The sequence below is a fragment of the Chelonoidis abingdonii genome, chromosome 7, assembly GCF_003597395.2.
Source record: "Chelonoidis abingdonii isolate Lonesome George chromosome 7, CheloAbing_2.0, whole genome shotgun sequence".
Lineage (NCBI taxonomy): Eukaryota > Metazoa > Chordata > Testudines > Testudinidae > Chelonoidis > Chelonoidis abingdonii.
This window is the reverse complement of record NC_133775.1, coordinates 99,387,268-99,410,148: the sequence shown is the minus strand read 5'-3', so window position 1 is coordinate 99,410,148 and position 22,881 is coordinate 99,387,268. Positions and strand designations below refer to the sequence as shown.

At 40.4% G+C, this 22,881-nt stretch overlaps 2 protein-coding genes across 4 annotated transcripts in view; both read right to left on the bottom strand.

The window, feature by feature from the left end:
- Positions 1 to 1,706: 1,706 nt before the first annotated feature.
- CAMLG (calcium modulating ligand) lies at positions 1,707 to 12,723 on the bottom strand. Of its 2 annotated transcripts, none has more exons than XM_032783522.2 (4): positions 12,382 to 12,723; positions 9,400 to 9,857; positions 8,661 to 8,726; positions 1,707 to 4,677 (listed from the first exon to the last, which is right to left on the bottom strand). In XM_032783522.2, exons 1-4 carry the CDS (start codon positions 12,566 to 12,568, stop codon positions 4,486 to 4,488), a joined length of 903 nt encoding a protein of 300 aa, XP_032639413.1. In that variant the 5' UTR covers positions 12,569 to 12,723; the 3' UTR covers positions 1,707 to 4,485. The 2 variants fall into 2 exon arrangements, with proteins under 2 accessions (XP_032639413.1, XP_032639414.1); XM_032783523.2 differs by lacking the exon at positions 1,707 to 4,677 and adding an exon at positions 5,858 to 7,777 and having other exon boundaries at positions 12,382 to 12,677.
- Positions 12,724 to 18,376: 5,653 nt separating this feature from the next.
- Positions 18,377 to 22,881, bottom strand: part of SEC24A (SEC24 homolog A, COPII coat complex component) — a 47,898-nt gene continuing 43,393 nt past the window's right edge. For both annotated transcript variants that reach the window (XM_032783520.2, XM_032783521.2), the window contains exon 23: positions 18,377 to 21,766. In XM_032783520.2, coding sequence (XP_032639411.1) covers positions 21,652 to 21,766 — 115 coding nt within the window. In that variant the 3' untranslated portion in view covers positions 18,377 to 21,651. The remainder of the gene's footprint in view (positions 21,767 to 22,881) is intronic.

Genomic DNA, 22,881 nt, shown 5'->3' with positions numbered 1-22,881 from the left:
TTTAATACATTTCAACTGGTATTTATTAAGTGCGATAAATTGTGATTTTTTTTTTGAGTTACTCATGTGTGTTACCTGCAATTAATCAAAAGCTCTAATTTTTACCATGTTGTAACCCTTGTTAGAGGGCAGGTTTTCTTTGTGTATAGGAGTGTAGCTTGGAAGGGAAGCCGCATCTATCTAAAAATAAATGAAGGTCTCTTATTCAGAATGGTCCTATGGATGTAACTTGGAAAAAATGCAATAAAATTAAATCTGAGGCTACATATTAGGATGAAAAATCATAGTGAATTCAATTAGCCTGCAAAAATTGCACCTCAAAGGTGATGGAAACCTAATTTTTCAGAATATTTCAATCTAGAGGGGGAAAAAAACCTCAGAATACAGGTTTCCCTTTGATAGACAAAAGTGACCTAATTATGACTACAATCTATAGCAACTTCTTTGCTAATGGGTCCTACTGTCTGAAACCAGAAACATCTGCTCCAGGTAAAGGACTGAATTGGTACCATACAAATTACAAGTCCAGATTAAAGGGTATTTTTATTTAAATTTACAAAATAATATCAAACTTCTTTTTAATGGTGTTGGGACTAAAAGCAACAAAAATTAATCAGTCAAATGAAAACTACACCTGAAAACTGACCACTTTTGTCTTAGGCAGATGCTAATTTTACTGGTAAAGTTATAAAAACCAAGACTTATTATGGAAATAACTATTTTATGAAGACCATAACAAGACACGTTGTCAGTCCTGTGCATTTACGTAAGACTGTAGAGAATACAGATTAGAATTTTGTGTATTAAAACAGTCATTTTAAATCACTGCTGAAGACAAATCCGTTTTACAGAGGAAAATATGAACCTAAATAAACACAGCAAGACACTTAGCGCTACACGTGATACCTGGTACAAAGAAAGACTCATCGCATATAACAAGTATATGATATCAATTACCAAAGGGACTATTCAAACTTCAGAAATTATTGTAAAAAAGGTAATATTGGGATCAGGTATGGTCACCTCAGAGTACCCAAACATCTATACTTTGAGACTGATTGTTCAGTTGGCATTCAAACTGAGGTAAACAATTTGTACATGCAATCAATTCAGATTTAAAAAAAAAAAATGTATATGCATATAATGAACACGAATTTTGAGGTTTATTCAGTAATCAGTGTTCTAACCTCACGTGCTGTAATTTAACACATATGCAGTTTATGTACAGTATTTAACCTAAAACAATACTTAGCATCTATATAGTTCCTTTAATGTTTATAGAGCTTTACAAACATTATATATTATTAATTTATATACTACCCTGTAAGTAACCATGAGCTTCCCCCCTTCAAAGTGTTAAGTCAGGCAAGCATTGCATCTTCTGGGGTCTTATTAATGTCATTGGGATACTTGAACAAGTACAGCTTGTAGAATGGGGAAAATAGAACTGAGCTCTGCAGATAGGGAAACTGAGGCAGGGGGTTAAACTACTCATTGAAAGCATCTAAGATGGGACTGCAACTAAAGAATTTCCAGCTCTTAGTCCTGTGCTCAAATCAAACAAATTTACTAATACAGGACTGTAAAATTTAGCCCTTTTTTGATGTTCCTTGCGGAATTGGCAACTCGTTCAGAACATTAACAAAACAGGAGATCCCTACTAATAAAAGAAGTGGCTTCTCAAGCACAGTCAAACCATAAGAAGATGATAACAAGCATAACTTTAATAAATTTCATAGAAAACAACCAGTGTAGAAATAAAAGAAACATTAAACAGAGTATTGTACATGAACAGAGAAAATGAAATCATGGAGATTGTATTCATCCTTGACCAAGCAATGAAAGAATTCCGTCTTATGAACATTTGCCCTATCAGCCCTATGGTTCATTCATTAATTACAGCAGGGAGGAGGGTTATATGCCCACCCTATCTTCAGCAGCATTACATGTCTGACAAAAGTATTCCTTTCAGAGTAAAAATTTCCATGTTAAGCCTCAGAGCAATATTTCTTCTGGCACCTATGAAAAAAAATCTGGCTTAGTCATTTCCAAGTTACAGGAATGCAAAAAGAGGAGAGTGCAGAAAGAACAACCTGTATGCCAAGATGCTTTTCTAGGCTTAAACAATTACAATGAAACCATTCTTACAAGCTGAAATATTAGTCAGGAATAATGAGAAATTCAGCGTTTTTAGACCCTCCATAGGACTAATATGTTGCATTTCTGCAATACTCATTTATGTGCTATATAATCCTGAAAGTTAGGTCACGTATTATTTTTTTGAGCAGAGTCTTTATTTACATTTCAATGATGGTTTGAAAAGCCCCTATCTGAATCTGTTGACTGAACCTTTTAACGTGTCTACATTTGTGCTAAGACAAGGTGGATGAGGTAATATCTTTTACTGGATCAACTTCTGTTGGTAAAAGAGGCTCTCTGTAGCTTGAAAGCTTGTCTCTTTCCCCAACAGAAGTTGGTCCAGTAAAAGGTATTACTCACCCACTTTGTCTCTCTCTAATATCCTGGGATCAACACTGCTACACTAGCACTGCAAAATGCATTTGTGCTATCAGACCTAAATCAGAATAGTTTACAGTCTAGCCCTAAATGAATACAATTGGCTAGCCAACAAAAACAATGGTAGTGCAAAAGAACTGAATGTAGTGTAAAATCAGAACACACAATTCTTTTTCATGCCACAGACACAGGTCTAACAATTGGCTGAGAAATGCAGAATTAAAATTATAATGCAGAAAATTTTAGTTGAGAAAGATTAGGCAGAAAGCACAGTCTTGTTTACTTTAGCAACATGTAGCTAGATAGTTTTGCTTTCTAACAAAACAAAAAAATCACTGTAGACAAACACCAATAAAATTATTGACCCTCTCCAAATTAAAAAAACTGATATTGGCCTATTTCACCTTGTAGTTTCAATAGACAAGCTACATGGTGGAGGTAACACCAAGTTCAGATACAGCAAAAATAACTGAAGATGGCCAATGTGAAGGGATGGCTAGCTGGGATAACACTTCAGACAGCCCATTCCTTCCTCTCAACGTGTCACATTTCTGTGGGATTGAAAATAGAACTACAGCTAGCTCACTTCCCCCTAGAGAGAGAATACGATTTATTTGCCTTGGTAGCCTCCTAAATCCCTCCTGTCTGGTTTTACATGTGCTCCGTAACAGGTACCACTTTCCCCCTCAACACATTGATCTTCATGTGGAAATAAACTCAGAACAACATGGCGATAAGAAAATGTTTTTTCTATTGCCTGTTTCAGTAGTTCAGATCTGAATAAGCACGGTTATTGTGATTTATCTGGGGGGACTTCAAACCAACATGTAGAACAAAGGAATAAGCAAATCAGTCAATATATAAATAGCTCTGCTGAATGCCAGCCAAAGGTCCAGTTATGCTGTTGAGCAGCAGCAGTATTAAGCAGCGGAGCAGAACTCCCATGCAATTAAGATCCTGTTTACATGCAAATGTCTTTAGTAATAAACACAGGGAGAGAAATACAGAAAAGAGATACACAGTCAAAATACGTAGTCCCCGAGTTAACTAGCGGGCGAGCAAAACAACCCAGACATTGTTAATAAATATGAAGCAATTGCTTTAGACTCGGGCTTCCTGAGTGCTGCTTTCACTGTAGAAACTGAACCCTCTAGAGAGAGCAGTAAACCGAGATCAAGATGAAACCAGGGGTAAAACTGGGGTTAGGATAACTGCTAGGATTAGAGAACTGCCAAATGCCCAGGGAAACGTTATGAGATTAGCATCATTTCTAACTATGTCTTCTTACTTCTCGATGAAAGACATTTGTAGGATAACAGGATTTTTTTGCTTAGTTGTTTTGCCCCAGTTTCCTCACTTGAAATCAGTCATGGCTATAACAAATAACGTATGCACAGAGAGAATGAGGACTCCAACTGAAAGCAAGACAATGAGGTGGTGCATTACCAAACTGCTGCAGAAGCAGCAGGCGTGTGGGCTGAGGCTATTTTTGTTCAACATTCAGAGTTTGAACAACAGAATGTATGGGTACATTTTATTAAAATTTTAAAAAACAGAAGTAATACACAGGGAGCAGTCTTTAGGTAAGTCCTGTCACAATATATATATAGCTCTGTTGAGAGCACACCAGTTCTGTTATGTTCTCACACTACCAAGTCAACAAGAAAGTGACACAATGTAAGTGATGCTTGGGGTACTGTGAAAAGGACCTCTAACTGAATAAGCAAAAGATACAAATCACTGACACTTGCACTCTAATTCCCACATTAGAAATTGAATAAACTGTACTAATACAACCCCAAACTTGGGACCCTGTTCTTCCATTCATATGAGTGGATTTAACTGCTTTCAAGCATTTGAATAGGTAAGAATTAAGTAAGGTATAAATCTGTGTGGCACACCCAGCGATATTATAGGAATACAGAACGGAAAACTTTTGTGTAACTACTGTATTGAGTTCTACAGCCATCATGGCACTTCAGAACCAAAAAAACTAAGAAGTTCATGATAGAAGATAAAAGTAAAGAAATAAACACAGAGATCTGTGAAAATGTCTCCCATTTTGCTATAGGTATCCATGGAGCGACTAATCACTTCTGCAGGGATTCCTGACAGTAAAAGAGCAGCAGTTAATACCGTAGTTTTCATCTTCTTTTCACTCTAAACATCAAAAAACAAAAACAGTGATTAGTAATACTTGAATATTTTTTGTACATTTGTTTGAATTGTCAGTATAGACAATATACATTTTAATTCCCTTGTGAAGTCTTGTATCCATTCTCTGTAATTGTGCTCTATGATTCTGAACATTTCTCTCTTATTGTTCTTGCAGCAGATTCATGCTGAGATGGCTCCAATATTCTCCCAAACCACCATGGGAAATAGGGAAGTCTGCTTTCATAGTTTAGCTATGCTGGCACAGACATAGCTTTTACTCGGAAAAAATGTGCTTTTGCTGGTATAGCTTACACCAGCTCCCTCTATAAACTACACTGACAAAAGCACTTTTTTGCCAGTATAGCTGCATCTACACTAGGACTTTTGCCATTATAAAAATGTCAGATATTATATCCCTAACTGACATTACTTTACCAGCAAAAGTTTCTAGTGCAGACCTGCTCTAAGTTTGGGAGGCTTTCATCTATCCTTTCATTTCAAGATATGCAACCCTATTTTCTATGCTCAAACTACCACTGTCTGCTAATCCTGTGGCAGCAAGTCCAGACAGCAAGACTCAGCTTCAGCAATAAATGCCACTGACTCCTAGGGAGGATACAATCTTCTCTCATCTTTCTAGAGACCATGGATATTGTATCTCCCAAAGATTGACAAGGGAAGAGTGGAAGCTCACTTGGTGTGCCATGACAGGTTTCAGAGTAACAGCTCTGTTAGTCTGTATCCGCAAAAAGAACAGGAGCACTTGTGGCACCTTAGAGACTAACAAATTTATTTCAGCATAAGCTTTCGTGGGCTACAGCTCATGCTTATTTTGAACTGTAAGCTCTTCAGGGCTGGGACTGTCTTCACTTGTATTACTGAGTTAAGATCAATTTGATCATGTCCTCTTGGGAATCTGAGATCTTGATCCTTTTCTAATGCAGAAAAATTTGGTTTAAAACCTGACCCCACGTGTGGACTCCAGCAAGAGCAGCTGGGACTGCTACTTGATTGTTTTATTCTTTTATCTCAGCGATCCCAGCGAGCAGTTTTGGGAGGGTGCTTTTCTGCTCTGAGGATGATCTCATGTGGGATACTGCAGGTTTCTACTATGCACAGAGAGCTGAAAAGACAGCTAGCAAGGAGACATGGAGTGAATCTTTTTTTGTAGTATCCTGACAATACCCACTTTGTATTTTCATGTCATCCAACCCATACCGTGATCAAGCATCTTTCTGTGTCTAATTGAGACTGGTGCATGAGGAGAGCAAGCTAGTTTACCTGAGTTTTATACCCTTGAGCTTTATGACCAGCTGGGGCAAGAAGCCAAGAGCTATAACAAAGACTAATAAGATTGTTTGTCCTCACTGGTTGTTACTCAAGGGTGCAATCAGTAGTCTTGTTATATTAACAGTTGCTTCTGGATAATTCCAACAGTGATGATCAAAACTGTTTCCCGCCCCGCCATCTTTTTCTGGTTAGAGAGTGTAACCATCTCTTGATGCAACCCTGCTACTGTAATCAATGCCTTTATCATCTCTAAATTCGATTATGATAGTGTGCTCTGTTTAGGGCTACATCTTAAATGCATCTGGCAACAACTAGCATAGAATGCAGCAGCTTACTTGCTAAGCAGCTTCTCCCTCCATGAACACACAAACACTGGCTATCAGGCTGGTTTCTGGGTCAAGTTCAAGATGTTGGTTTTGACCTAATAAGCCACAAATGGCATGGCACTTCTCTCTCCCCATACAATATTGCTTCAGATATCATCAGCACAGGTGATCACACTGGTGCTCCATCAATTTTCTAAATGGAACTGCTGCAGAGCTCTCTTAAGAAGGGCAATGACCACCTTCAAATTCACTCCCTTCTCAGTGGTCTGAAATAGTTTGAATCTGTTGACCATTAGGAGGTCTTGACAATTCCATCTCTTAGAACAGGCAATAGGAAAGGGCTGAGACTGTAAGGTTAGGGTTTTTGTAGGATGGGTGAACTGGCTACTCTCTGTGTTACAGGTTGTGGTTTAAATTATGTGTCAAGGGTCCTAAATTCTAGAATAGATGTCTGTTCGGCATTTTATACTGAAATTCATTTTTGGGAAGGCAACATGAAGTTGTGTGAAATTTCAAAATGTTGTGATCTATTACGGTTTAGTATTGCAACTTACTATTGTAAGTACAGGTAAACCAAGCCATTTATGAATATTTAAAACACAGTCTAATACTCAAGGTATCCCAAGGTTTTTACAAAGCAACAAAAATGGACACTGATAGCAGAATGACCTGTGCAAGTATTAGTAATTATTTACTAAGTAATTAGCTCACACAAGATTAATCATTATATTTAAAATGAGAGAAAGGGATTTGCCCATCTCCTCTCAAAACGTGCCAGGAAAGCTCTACTTTCCACTTAGCTAGCCCAGAGATGGGTTGACAGGCCTGTGGTTTAAAGTATCATAGCAACATACACAATAAATGGTAAATGTTATCAGCAAGCATATTATTTTCAAATTCAAAAAAGTCACATCTTAAAATATTACAGTTAAATAACTGAATTTAGAATCATGGAAACTAGAGCTAAAAAAATCTAATGGGTGATCTAGTCCAGGTGCTCTAATCCAGGATGGATCCCCTTAATACACTGTCTGGCATTTTCTGCAGATCAGTTTAGAATGACTTCTTGAAAGTTGGCTGTTTTCAATTACATATTTACCTAAGAAAGCCCAACCACTCATTTATTCCTATGGTCTATAATTAATCTACTATTCCTCTGAAAAGGAACATTAGAATTTTAAACTATGGATCAAGTATTAGTTGACCTTCCCTTACAATGTAGGCTGACAAAGACATCAGCTAAGCAGTCACTTAATTGTAATTAACCAGTGCAGATATATAAAGCAAGGGATACAGTTTCCTATTGATGAACAGGAAGTTAGGCTTGTAAATAAATCCTCTCATTTCAAAGTCTTCCACCTTGACTTTTGCCCTACATTTGAACAGTTATTAGTAAGTGAATTCAGTGACCTTGAAAATGAAGGCGTAAGGTTCAGTTCACACTGAGGGGAAAAATTCTGTTAGCTTGAACATCTCACGCACATCATCTGTGGATGAAACCACACAACAGTGACCGCAAATAAGTACTGTATATACTCGTTCATTAGCCCGTTCATTTATAAGCTGACCCCCCCAAATGAATAGGTAAAAATAGCAAAAACTGCATGACCCTTTCATAAGCCGACCCTATATTTCAGGGGTTGGAAAACTTTGGCTCCCGGCCTGTCAGGGTAAGCTGCAGGCAGGTCATGACGTTTTGTTTACTTGGTGCATCTGCAGGCATGGAGCCCCTCAGCTCCCTGTGGCCGCAGTTTGCCGTTCCAAGCCAGTGGGAGCTGGGAACGGCGAACCGCAGCCACAGAGAGCTGAGGAGCTCCATGCCTGCAGACGCCCCAGGTAAATAAAACAACAGTGTATTAGATATTCAATTCAATGATTCCATAGAGTTTAAAATCATCACATTTTGGTGAAGACCCATCTATAAGCTGACCCCACTCTTTGATACGTCCCTTTTTTACCAAAAATATTCAGCTTATGAAGAAGTACATACGGTACTGCATGGATGGAGGGAAATGCTTCATAACACAAAAGAAGAACTAACTTCCTCTTCTGATCAGATACTTCCAATGGTAGTATGACTAAATGTTCACGAGGCACAAGACCAAGACAACAGAACTCATTTTCACTCGAGGGTTTAACAGGATTTGAATTAAGGTCCTGACAATTTAAAGGCTAGTGCATTAATCCACAATGATAGGTGTCTTTCATTTCACTACCTTAAAATGAAAGGAGGTCATATTGATACATCAATTAGTCACTTAATCCTGTTTGTAAAGTACATTCTGTACTAGCTGGGTCCATTCTAAACCATTCTCACAAAAGTTTAATTTAAAATCTTTTAACTTGATGTTTTCTGAGTACTGATCTTACCTTTGGAAAATATTTGGACAGTCCCATATATGCAAGTTGTAGTGTAAGAAATGGTGCAAATATTGACTGTGAAGATTGAAGAGAAAACATGAAAATTAGTTAGACAAACAAGGATAATTGAGGAATCACATGAACTTATTCTTACAAGGAAAATGCCAAGTGTGTATAATAAAATTTCAGTCACTGCACTGCAAAATAACTTATGGAAAATAACAATTTTTATGAACACTGGTTGCCTAAATAGATAAATTTAACCACTAAGGAGGAATAGCTGCATACATTCTCTTAGGCCCTGACCCGGAAAGGAGATAGACATAGGAGGCCTTACAGACTTACTAAAGATTGTTGCCACAGTTACAGCATCAATGCTGTCTAAAGTCAACCCAATTACTCAGAAGGTGGTACTCTGTGCTAGCTACATACTTCTAGATGAGATTCCATCTGGAAACACGAGCAGATGCTTGAAGCATTCTGATGCTAATGTTCTTAGTCTATAGGAAATGGGGTTATAGTTTGCACTTCTCTCAATGCTACCTAGTGGCTGCATTACTCAGACAGTGCAGGTTCTGAGATGACTGCCTGCCTCAATGTGGTAATGACTGCTCAGGGCTTATATAAGAGAAAAAGTTCCCCACTCATCTAGTCACCATCTACAGACAAGGGTCATGATAAATTTCATGTTATCTCTAGAAGAGAACTACTGTGGGATCTGCAGCAACAAATATTTTTCTGAACTCACCAAATACTTGCACACAAAAGCCCTAACTCCTATGGCAAGAAGCGCACACCCCACCAATCTAAAAATGCGAAAAGAATCAAATTCCTCCACTGCATTCCCATTCTCTTGACTAGGCTTCTCATTCATCAGCTGGTTTCTTAGCTTCATAGCTTCATCAAATCTTGATAAGTATTGATCTAATCCATGCCGAGGTGCTCTCTGTGAAGCTTCTGATGCCAGATCCCCTCTGCTACGATGCCGGAGCTCACTGGTACCATTGTTACCGAGCTCGGGAGTTTTACTGAACAAGTCCTTTTTATCTCCCTTGAGCTCTATAATGCCACTTGTGTGGTCAGATGTTCCTGCCAAATTACAGACAGAATCACCAAGCACAATTCGCTTTGAAACTGCAGGAATAGGGAGGGAGTTCGATTTATCTTGCTCATGTTGAAGTTTTGATTCTGTGTGACTTTCATCATCTGCAGAGGAGAAACAAAACATGAAGTATGTTATTCCCACTGAATATTTAGATCAGCTTCTCAGCTTGCTGGATTTTGGGCATCAGGTTGATGTATTAAATCATTTTTGTGAAACCACAGCTTCAAAATTGATAACAAACATGTTCAAGCTTTTCTTCACAGCATTTTATAAACAGCAATTAACTAATCTTCCTAAACTCCCTGAGAAGTAAATTACTATCAGCAGTCCCATTTTACAAATGGAGAAACTGAGGCAGTGGTTAAGTGACTTGCCCTAAGCAACAGAAGACCTCTGTGTTAGAGCTAGGATTAGAATTCAGGTGTTCCTGATGCCTGCTTCTATGCTCAGACCATTACACCATGTCTCCTGGTGGAAAACAATAAAAAGCATAGCATAAAGCCAACTTTGGCATCAAGACAAAAATCTGTTATCTTGACAGTGACTTCATAAGAGCCATACTTTTTTTTTTATATATATATATATATATATACACACACACACACACTTGCCATGAGCTTTAAGAAGCTCAATGACTCCCCTCTACCACCATATTGACTTCCAAAATACAAAATATACATTAAAACCCAGCAATAAAGAGTTCATAAAAATTGTAGCAGATGTTGTACAGACAATTGAAGAATGCAGTGTAAGCGTCAGCACAGCACAGTCACTCAGCAATGAAAAACCAAGTAAAAGCACTGGGTTTGAGGAGAGATTTGAAGAATGACATCTGGAACACAGGAAGCAAGGGGTTATTTCAAGCAAAGGGAGCAGTGTAAAAGAAGCATAGAATTCAGCGTAAGTGAAGCAGACAGAAGGACCATTAAGAACCAAACGCAACCTGGAAGGCATGGAAGGAAAGAAGCCAAGATGTAGTCAATTGTGGGGCTGCAGAGTGCTAAATGAGGAGAATGACCTTTCATTTGGTGGGCAAAGAGAAAATGCAATAAAAGGATATTCCAGTCATGGGTATTAAACCAGAAAAAAAAAAGAAACTTTAGGAGTAGTATTTTTCATAATCAAAATTTAGCTTATTAAATTAGAATGATTTATGAAAGTCAGCAAAAGTTGGAGACAAATACAGACGGGATTGTTTAAGTGAAGCAAACTGCAATAAGAGCTCTTCAAGGCTCCAGCTAAAGTCCTGGGGTGGCAAAACAACAGGTGGAAAGGTCCCAAACAAGGACTGTGACTCTCTGCCTGTGCTGACACTTGGACAGCATTCTTCAATTGTCTGTAAAACATCTGCTATGTTCTTTAATACCAATGTCAAGAAGGGGTTACTCCTTATAAAGGCAAAGGGAATAAAGAATACTGTTAAAATAAAAGCCTTACTTACAAGTATACATTTCTAACGCTTTAACTGTTTTTTGTTTTTCTGTGTCTTTAATAAAATATTAAAAAGATTGAGATGGTGGCTACTATAATGGGAATAAACCAGGTATAATTTCACACAAAACCTCAAACACTACATTAAACAGATTAAGTGTGAACAGTGAAGAAGAGTTTTATTAGCATTCCTTTGTTGGGCCCAAGGAACCCCCTAATCAACACAACAGGACACAATCCTGCCTACTCCTGTACAAGCAGAAAATTCCATTAAAGTCAATTCTGCGAGTAGAGTGCTTGCAAGATCAGACCCTTAAATTGTAAATTATTTTTAGGGGGCAGGAGGAGGACACAGATACACACACACACAATTTTATGTGGATACACAGTTATATACATCTATGGTGCTTTATAGATAATAATAACCCTAATACACTAAAGGGCCCTGAAAAGAAGTTTAATGTGATTCCAAATATAAGAAACACGGAAGAAAAGAATATGGCCACAAGCAGCAAATCTCAATAACACAGTAAGCTGCAGCGTGCAGAAGTCCCTAAACTATTTTACAGAGGGCAGACAATGCCGAAGCCAGTGAAAAGATCTCCAGATACCATTCCTCACCCACTGAAGGAAATCACAGAGGCATTTGTATGCTGCACTGAGGTACGTTTCTGCACAGCAAAGTGGACTCCTCCAATCTCTGCAGTATTTACGGGTGCGAGTCAGCCAGTATCACGTAAAGGTATGGGCAGAAAAGGAGTGAGGATGTAACTGCCACAAAAATACCCCATCACCGATAGCACAGTCATGCCCCCACCCATCTTGGTAGGGAAGAGTCTTTTCCCTGCTCCCAGAGAGGAGGAAGATGCCATCACTAGACACCCCGGAGCCCCTCGCCCTGCCTAGAAGCAAGGTAACAAGAGCATGGCTGCTGTGTCATACACCCCAAAAGCTGAGGGGCTAGCCACTGCCTCCAACCTATGCTGGCCCTACCTCCCCCTGCCCTTTTAACGAGAGGCGTATCCCCAGCAATCTCCAGCCCAGACTGGCTCCCTTCAGTGGCAGCGGTCCCCCCAGCCCCTTCCTCAATGTCTTCGTGGAGGCCGCAGCCCCTCACCGTTGGCCTCCCGCCGGGCTAGGGCTGAGCGACACCCGGCCCCCAGCTTCGCCCCCCAGTGCCTCCCCACCTCTTACCCTTCACCCCGCCCGGCCGGTGGAAGCCCATGATGCGGTTGATCCTCTCCTCCGAGTTCATCAGCAGCTTCCTCCGCCGGAGCTCGGCCCGGCGCTGCGACACTGAGAGCACTGGGGGGCCGCCCACGGGGCCAGGAGCTGACCCGGCCCCGCCGCCATCCACCACGGCCAGCGCCTCCGCCTCCATCCGCAGCAGAAACAGCACAAGCAGCTCCACCCCCCACAAAACAATGGGACCTCCCAGGCCTCTCCACCTCCCTCAAGCCTAGTGCGCACGCATTACCCCCGCCGCCATCCTAGAACCGCCTCCAACTGCTGAAGCAATAAGCGCCATCTTGGATGAGGGCACAGACCAAGGGAACTCGGAGTGACGTCCGGCCCCAACTTCGCGCCTTTCCGGACCTGATGCCCATAGTAAAGATGGCGTCTCCGGCCTCGGGATTACCACACAAAGAAGGAGCGAGAGGGGAGGCGTGGCGCAGCAGCTCTCACCAGCTAGGTGGCAGGAGGGCCCGGAGGGAGCGGTGACGCTGCCCGGGTGCACCACGCGGCTGAGGGGAGGGCCCGGGGTGGTTAGAGTCCGAGCAGCCACCTGCCTGCCGCGGAGGAAACGGCTCCCCAGGGGGAAGGGTCCCGGCGGGCGCCCTACCGAGGGGGCAGACACCGCGAACGCCCCCCACCGGCCGGGGGGACAGGCGCCTTCATGCCACAGGCCCAACAGGCTAGCCGCGCGACCTGCCCGCGGGCTCTGCCTCAGCGCTCTGCCTAGCGGTGCGCGGCGCGGCCAGCGAGGGGGTGAAGGCAGAGCGGCCTGGCCTGGGCAAAGGCTCCCAGGATTGTCCCGCGGCTGAGGTGTCTGCCCCGGTTCCTAGGGGCCAAGGTCAGCGCGACGGCCCGGTCTGTGTGCCGCAGAGGTGGCACCTCTAGAGCTCCCCCCGTCAGACACAGGGCACCTACCTGTGCGCGCTCCCCCCTCCCCGTCAGACACAGGGCACCTACCTGTGCGCGCTCCCGCCCAATCAGACACAGGGCACCTACCTGTGCGCGCTCCCCCCTCCCCGTCAGACACAGGGCACCTACCTGTGCGCGCTCCCCCTCTCCCCCATCAGACACAGGGCACCTACCTGTGCGCGCTCCGCCTCTCCCCCATCAGACACAGGGCACCTAGCTGTGCCTGCTCCTCCCCCAAATCAGACACAGGGCACCTAGCTGTGCTTGCCCTCCCCCAATCAGACACAGGGCACCTAGCTGTGCCCGCTCTCCCTCTCCCCCATCAGACACAGGGCACCTAGCTGTGCCCGCTCCGCCCCCAAATCAGACACAGGGCACCTACCTGTGCCTGCTCCCCCCCAAATAAGACATAGGGCACCTAGCTGTGCCTGCCGCCCCCCAATCAGACACGGGGCACCTACCTGTGCGCGCTCCCCCTCTCCCCCATCAGACACAGGGCACCTAGCTGTGCCCGCTCCCCCCCCAGTCAGACACAGGGCACCTAGCTGTGCCCACTCCCCCCTCATCAGACACGGGGCACCTAGCTGTGCCTGGTCCCTATATAAGAAAAAGCCCCCAAAAGCGGGACTGGCCCTATAAAATCAGGACATCTGGTCACCCTACCCTCATCAGACACTAAGCATAGCTGGCTGCCCTGTCCCAGCACTCCCCCCCGCATCAGTTCAGTTAGCTGTGCTTGGTCTGCTCCCCTCATCAGACACAGGGCAGCTCTCTCATTTGACCACCACCAATTCTTTACAAACGGGATCTCACACGCACTCCCATCCTTAGTTGTTTGAGGCTCCAGCAGCAATAGCAAGTGACTATCACTATGATAACATGTACAGAATTGAATTGCACAGGGGAAATCCTCAGACAAGGCTCATTGTTACAAAAACCAAAAGTCAATCCTTCCTGAATCTGTCACTGTGTGTGCTCGCCTCTGTCCTTCAGAGTATGCAATAATTAACTGCCATGGGGCTGGAAAATTACTGAAAAAAGCAAGTATCTCTGACTAATAGCTTTCTTTTGTTAATATACCTCACTATATTCTCAGCATCCAACCATAAAGGGCTGATTGTAGCCCAGGGACCTTTGTGTAGGATAGAGGTACTAAATGGCAAAATGCCAATTTAGGTAATTCCACAGGGTTTAATTTTCTCCTGTAGATTCAGCTGAGACAAGCGATTGTTTGGATTTACTACCCAAAACTCTTGCATAGGGCTACTGTTGAACAATTGCTGTTTCATGCAGATACATCATCAATTGTTTAGATCATGAAGCACTTTTAGATCCTTTGGCAATAAAAGGCAAGCTACTATTTTACAGTTTTCTGAACAATGTATTTTTAAAGGAATAGTAAATAAGGAAAATATTGTATGTACCACAGCTTACATTTGAGACAACATTTCAATTTAACTTCCGTGTGGTTGAGACTTCCATAATGGAGTATAGTTCTTCCAAGGGTTCATTTCTAACTTCACCATCCAGCAGAAACATTTGCATCCCACTAAAACATGACTATGGGAATCTTACATCTGACTTTAGGATGCACATTCAGAGAGGAACATCTATTTATAGCAATAGTGTAAAGATGGCATACAAAGAAAAATAGTCTTTTACGTACTTGTGTATAGATATCCAGAACACAGCTATGTGCAGTCTTAGAGCAAATGACCTTGATAAGTATCTTAGGTATTTCTGGCCAGAAAAAAAACCCCCAAAACTTAAAATCCAGAGTTAGAATGAGACTGCTGCTGGAAATTAATTGTTGATCATACAAAATCCTAAACCTCCAGAATTTAGCCCACTGAAATGCCTCAATTAGCTCATTGCTATTCCTATTTTTGGGTCATTTTCTATGGAAAATAGCTACGGCTATTGATAATTTCTATCTGTTAAAGTACTTCCCCATTGTACCTTCATATCCAGAAATGAGTTTTTCCTAAGTGCCCCCTATAGGAAGGAGAATGAGGTGCTGTTCATTAGAGAGATGGCAAAATGAACTTTTTAAATATGTAGTGTATTATATGCTGAACCATAACCAAATTCCAGCATCCCCCCATACTCTGTATGTTGCCCCCGATGACTAATGACTGACACCTCAAACTCTCTGTATCATCTTTATTTAAATATTTTCTAACAAACTTTTAAATCTAGTCTGGTAAACTATGTATAGCCAGGTGTCCCAAAGTATATTGCAAGAGAGTGAGTTTGTATACAGTTACTGCACTGCTGATGTTCATACAGACCTCAAAAGGCTGAGTACTTAGGAAACAGCTCTTAGAGAAAAATGCTGACAAGAATTCCAGAGTTACAGCTCTTCTCAAAGTGCCATGGGAGCTTTAGTTTCACCACAGGTGTTCAGTATCTCCTGTGAAAGATTGTATCTTATTGCTGTGGCAATTTCCTGTGTTTGCAAAAAGCAGTGGGAACATTAAATATGACCAAGTCCCAGGAAAGAGCTTAAAATCCACCCTACCTTTAACCCCAAAGCAAGAGGGCTAACTAGACCATAGTATTTACACAGTACTCTTGTCCTAGTTCAAAACTCACACAACTAACACACGTACACGTGGAGATGGGCTTGAAAACTCATGCAGCTAACTCACTAGAGATGGGCCTGAATTGCAAACCTCTCAACTCCCCAGAACTTTAGGAAAAGTCACATCTAGACTTCACAGTGCAGTCCTATCTCTAGTGAATACCTAGCTGAAATACTGCTTTAACCTCATGTTAATGCCCTAGAAGATGAGAATCTTTCCTTCAACTAATGCTCTAGTCTGGTATTAAGAGATCCAGATGCTGCTAAAGGTTTCATACAGCAGATAGGAGTAAAATACAGGTCCTGACCATTCTGGAACATGACAATTCCCATACCAGATCGACCATCTATTTAGTCCAGTATCTTCTCTCAGACAGCGACCAGTACCAGATGCTTCAGAGGAAGATGTGGTAGATTATGGAACAGACTGGCCTATAGGCAACATTTTTTCCTACTCCTTTGTCAGTTGTAATTATTTCGTTACTTTTAAATCTGTTGCCTTTCACACTGAGCGTTCCTTTTTCTTGTATTATGAGACAGGAAGATCAGTAGTGTCCCATTTACTTTCTTCTCTACCACCCAAACAGCTGTGTATGTTCTATTTGTGCTATTTTTTCTCAATAGCCTGATCACATTTGAATACAGCATTCCAGGTGAGAATACCTTTGATTTATATAATGGCTTATTTTCAATGTTACTTTCTACTGTGTTCTTTATACATCCTAAAAGTGGAAACAACTGCTCAATCCACAGTGAATTGAGTTGTCCAGGACTTCAAACTATTTTTTCTGAATGGTTACAAGTAACTAAGAACTCAGCTGTGTGTATGAGCAATTAAATTTATCCCTTCCTATGTATGTTATCTTTGCATTTATCAATACTTAAGTTTTTCTGCCACCATGCTGCACATAAGAACGGCCATACCGGGTCAGACCAAAGGTCCATCTAGCCCAGTATCTGTCTACCGACAGTGGCCAATGCCAGGTGCCCGAGGGAGTGAAGCTAACAGGCAATGACCAAGTGATCTCTCTCCTGCCATCCATCTCCATCCTTTGATGAACAGAGGCTAGGGACACCATTCTTTACCCTCCCTGGCTAATAGCCATTTATGGACTTAGCCACCATGAATTTATCCAGTTCCCTTTTAAACATTGTTATAGTCCCAGCCTTCACAACCTCCTCAGGTAAGGAGTTCCACAAGTTGACTATGCGCTGTGTGAAGAACTTCCTTATTTGTTTTAACCTGCTGCCTATTAATTTCATTTGTGACCCCTTTTTCTTGTATTATGGAATAAGTAAAGAACTTTTCCTTATCCACTTTCTCCACCCGCTCTGATTTTTATCTTTTATCTTATCATATGCCCCTTAGTCTCCTCTTTTCCAAGCTGAAGAGGCTAGCCTCTTTAATCTTCCTCGTATGGTTACCCTCTCCAACACCCTAATCTTTTAGTTGCCTTTTCTGAAACTTTCTAGTGCTTTAGAATCTTTCTTTGTATGGTGAGGGACATCTGTACACAGTATTTGAGATCGTTGGTGCGTACCATGGATTGTTAAGCGGCAATAGATATTCTCTGTCCTTAATCTCTATCCCTTTTAATGATTCTAACATCCCTGTTCGCTTTTCGACCGCCTGCTTTGCGCACTGTGGGGGAGATCCTGCAGAGGGACTATCACAGTGACGCCTAAGATCGTTTTGCCTTGGACTCGGTTGTGGCTAAATGCCCCATCAGTAGTTTGCTATGTATAATTGGTTATTGTTTTCCAATGGTCATTACTTTTACATTATGTCACATAAATTTCACTTTGCTCATTTGTTGCCATATCACTTATTATTTGTGCGATCTTTTTGAAGTTTTCACGTTCTTTGCTTTGGTCTTAACTATCTTGAGTAGTTTAGTATCATCTGCAAACTTTGCCACCTCACTATTTTCCCCTTTCTCCAGATCACTTATGAATAAATTGAATAGGATTGGTCCTAGAACTGACCCCTGGGGGACACCACTAGTTACCCCTCTCCATTCTGAAAATTTATCGTTAATTCCTACCCTTTGTTCCCTGTCTTTTAACCAGCTCTCAGTCCATGAAAGGACCTTCCCTTTTATCCCAAGGGAAGCACACTGGAGATGGAGCTACTAATTATGTCCCAAAAACACTTGTCAATGTCAATTTTTTTCTTTGAGTAAAGCATCAAATGCCTGGGTGCAAAAGCCTGTACATCTGATTTTAGACTTGTTTGAAGTTTATTATAAATATGTGCAGTACCAAAGTAGAATTTTGTCAGTGATCGCAATTACAAAACAGAAATGCTTCCATTTTTTCCTCCTGAAATATGAAGTCTCCCAGTCTTTGTACCATTTACAGATTGACAATTTTAGCAAGTTATAATTTTTTCCTTTAGCTATGCAATAACTGGTACTGAAGTTATTAATGCAACCAATGGGAAAAAATGTCACTCAGTGATTAGTCAAATACAGAATCCCACTTCTGTTTATTAAACGACTGATGGACTTTTGTGAGCACTTTCAATTAGTTTTATTGAGTAGCCAAATCTTTTAAATTAGCACAGATAAAATAAGCATTTGCATGTGTTACAAATGACTTTTTACAGGAATAAAACAGTGAAAATTACAAACTGTAAAAAGGAGGACAAGTAAATCCTGTCTCAGATTCAGAAGGGGCAAGATTTATAACTTCATGCTGCAGATCTGTGTCTGAGTTTCAGAAAACAAGGATTTAATATTACAATATTATACACTACTTTACAAAATTAAATTTATAAGGATTACATCCCTAATAGTGAACAAAAGCTTAAAATCACATTTGATGGTCCCTTCTATAACAGCCATTCTGCATCTTTGATTATAAATTGTTAAGAAATCAACTCTGAATAAAAGAAATGTAAATCTTATTCTAGTTATTGCAAAATAGGCTATTTAGACTGAGACTCAAATATATTAAATTATAAAAGATAATGTATACAAATTAAAATGGATGGTACTGATGTTGACTGAATTAAAAAAATTAATGTGTCAAACAAATAGTTAAACCTCAGAAACTAGAAAAATAGAGTATATGCGCTGTGGTAGGGTTGTCGCACTAAGACAGAACAACCAGGACCACCCTTGCCTGTTTAAGATCTTAAAACAAACAAGTTATCCTTGACATTTCTAATACAATGAGAAGTGTGGCATAGGCAGTTTACACACTGGTGTGCTCTGCAATGATGTAAGAGTAATACAAATTGAAACAGTATGTTTTGTTCACCCCTGCATGGAATTAAACTACACATTCAATATTGCAGAATCGTTCTTAAATACAATCTGGACATTCCAAAAGCATTCTACTTCAAATGGGTTCATTTGCTCGCTCGTTCATAAGTTTTCACAGAGAAAAATATTAGAGATCCTAACTTGAAATGTTGTTAGTTACTGTATTGGCATGTAGTCTGACATTCATAACTGTTATCCTGGTTTACATAAAGCAAGTGATGCTCTCTCTGAAACAAACACTATATTTAAAAATGTGAGTTTATGGAATATAAATGATAAAGTATGCGGTAATAGTAAGAAAAAACAAAGGCTTTGGGTCTGTTGTGAGATGCATGGATGATTTCCAACATCCTAGTGGGTACATTTTATCATCACGTGCCTGGAGTGAGGTACTGATTGACTGATTCTCATTTAAGAAATAAAAAAAAAAAATAGGATTTAAATGTGAGTGAAGCCAGAAATAAAGTAACTGAGTAAATTTTAAAACATAATTTTCCCTCTATGCTTATTATATTTTCACATTGACTGATGATGATAAACAATCTTATAAAAAACTTTTGGGAAATACATTTCCACTAGTTATAGAGACACAGCAGGGAGGGTGTATAAATAATCTTTGGGAGAAGTAAATCTGTTCCAAAATGCTCTTTTGAAAACATCACAAAAATCAGCACAAATGATAGTGGCTTTTTTGTGCTCAAATTGCACAAGATGTTTCTATGAAGAAACAGCTGCTTCTCCCCTGCATTGAGGTAACTCCTGTTTGTCAATTATACTGTAACTGGAGCAGAAGCAGACAAATGGCTGCAGAAACTGTGATCCTACCAGATCCTGTTAAACCCTCTTTGCAAAACCTTCACAAGTTTACTAGTCTAGGCACAATATCTACTTGCCTACTTTATAGTAAACATTTCACTCAATGAAAAGTTACCTGACCCCAACAAGGAGATTTTTGCAAGTCTGCTATAAATGTATGAGCATTAATATGAACTAAAAGCAAAATAAAGTAGAAAACTTTTCCACATCACAGTTCTTCCATGAGCAGATAAGGGGCAGAAATTGACTAGTAACATAAAGAGAAACAGCCTGTCATCTACTGATTGTTCCCAACCGATGTACTTTAATTCCCATGTACTTTACACATCTTACATTTAAGAATACCAGCTTTCTATAAATCCAATTTCCATGTTTCATTTGTAGCACTTGCAGGTCTGTCAGTTAAATTAAAACATGTTTATTGTGTGCACACATGGCCCTGGAATTAGGCTTGTTACATAGCTTCAATAAAAAAGGTTTCGGAGAACTTTAAATATATTCAGTGAACTATAAAACACTTCCTACCAATATGTTTTTTCTATTTATTTCAAGAGCAAAATTATTACTTCTGCTTTGATTCAGTTTTAGATGTCAAACAAAATATTCAGTGCTGTCTCAAAAATATACTGATAAATTAAGGATGAAATGCTACCACAGCCTCATTTCACAAAAAATAATTTTATGGGCCTAACATTTAGTTAACCTTTATTAGAGCAGAAATCTATCTAATGTAACACACAGAAAGGATCAGGTGGTTTTATGCTTTGCCTTCTTCTCCCCACTTTCCTGCCATTTAATGAACTATTAAGACAAGATCAATTCATTATTTTTAACTACAAACACAAGGCTCAGTGTCAGTCTTAGCCCATTTTTGCTGCCAGACCACTTGATTATAGTTTTCAGTTTACACAGTATGCTATGCCAACCTTGTCTTTCAGGTACAAGAATATTGATACATTTAAAAGCTTTTTAACAAATTACTTCAGTCTATCTCAATCCAGCTAGGCCAGTTTAAGCTACCTTTAGACCTATCCAACATAACTATTTCTAGAACATTACATCCTAAAATTTTCATAATTTTTTTTTCAAAATATTTGTTCATTTCACAATGAATTGTTTCATTGCTACATTAAGTGTACCAGATAGCTCTCTTTTTTAAAAGAAATGTTCAATCTTTAATCAGTGGATATACTGTATCATAAGGACAATATAATTTCCCTGCAACTCAATCATATTGAGGTTTTAAATCTAGCAGCAACCCTCCCCTCCCCCCTCAAAAAGCAAAACTAAAAGTTACAGAAATATACATTTTGAACAAAGAACTCCATTTTACAAAATGTATTTCACGCTTTCAATATTGCCTTTGCAAATGTACTTCATGCTGCAACTGTCTGCAGTAAAAGCATAATTTGCAGCAAGTTAAAGATCCCCAACATCTTCAAATATATTTTGATTTTAAAAGTACAATATTATGTAGTTGCACATATGATTCTCAGTTGTGGTCCTTTATTTGCTTTACTTTGTTGAAATCACAGTGAGAACTTCTCATCAACTGCACCAGGCCACAAATTTAACAAAAGATATTACAAGCACAAGTGTTCTTTACTGCAGAAATTTTCGCTAAGCAAGCGAGCCATACAACCCAGTGGTTCATTTATTCACTTGCTGCTGTATATGCAGGAGGAACTCATAGTATGATAAGGCAGATTCTGTTCTGTCTTCTATCATGTTCTGTAGGAAACTTGATTTCAGTGGACTTTCATCCCTTAGAGATAGAAATAAAATGACTGAGTGAAATGAAACATTCACTAACTTCTACAGTACAGTATTTTTAAAATTATAGAATGAACTAGAGTTTTGAAAGCTATTTAAAAATAAATCCATCAACTGGTGAAGTGTAAATGAAAAGCCAGTACTGTAGGCCTCACAATCATTCATACCACAATATTGCTGGATAATGTTCACATTTAGTTCACTAAAATGTCAGATGTTAAACAGAGTTAAGCCTGTTACTTTAATAATGTAAGAGCCCCTCAATACTAACTGGCAGAGGGCTTACTCTTCTGTAAACTCCCATCAGGTCTGACACTTTATACGTTATTATCATAGTATTTATCTGTAAACGGTGTCGTGTGTAGTATCAAATGAGAGCTGGTGACATGGTAGTCAATCTCACTGTGATGTTTGTACAGATGGTGTGTAAAGAGAGTCGTGTGCTGGAAATATGATCCTAAAATGTTTTGGGGGCAGACTTGACAAACAAATTGTCTTAGACAAAGGCAGAGGAAGTTACTTGTCTGTAACTGGAGGTTTTTCAGCTATGTGGTCCCTATCTGTATTGCACACATGGGTAAGCAGATGTGCAATGCACCTGAATCCTGAAGTATTTCTTAGCAGTGTCCACTGACCAGCACGTATAGGGTGCATCCCCATATGCTCCCAGCAGAGGGTATAATAGGTAGTGCCTCTCTAGTCTTCCTCTTACCGTCTTGGAATATAGTCTGAAGCAGAGGGGAGAGAGGGCAGGTAGTGGAATACAAATAGGGACCACATATCTTGAAGAAGTTACAGGCAAGTAACCTCTCTTCTTCGAGTGATGGTCCCTATGTGTATTCCACACATGGGTAACTCGCGAGCAGTGATCAGTGCAGAGGTGGGTGAGAGGATGCCAATGGAAACGCAGTCTGCATTACAGCCTAGCCCGCTGCCACTTGTACAGTAGTGTATTGTATTGTGAATGTGTGGACAGAGCGCCAGGTGGCTGCATGACTTAGGTCTTGCCAGGACACATCCACCAGTGAAGCCAATGTGGTGGCTTCCACTCACGTAGAGTGCGCTGTGACTCCATCAGGCGGGGGTACACCAGATTGTTTGTAGCAT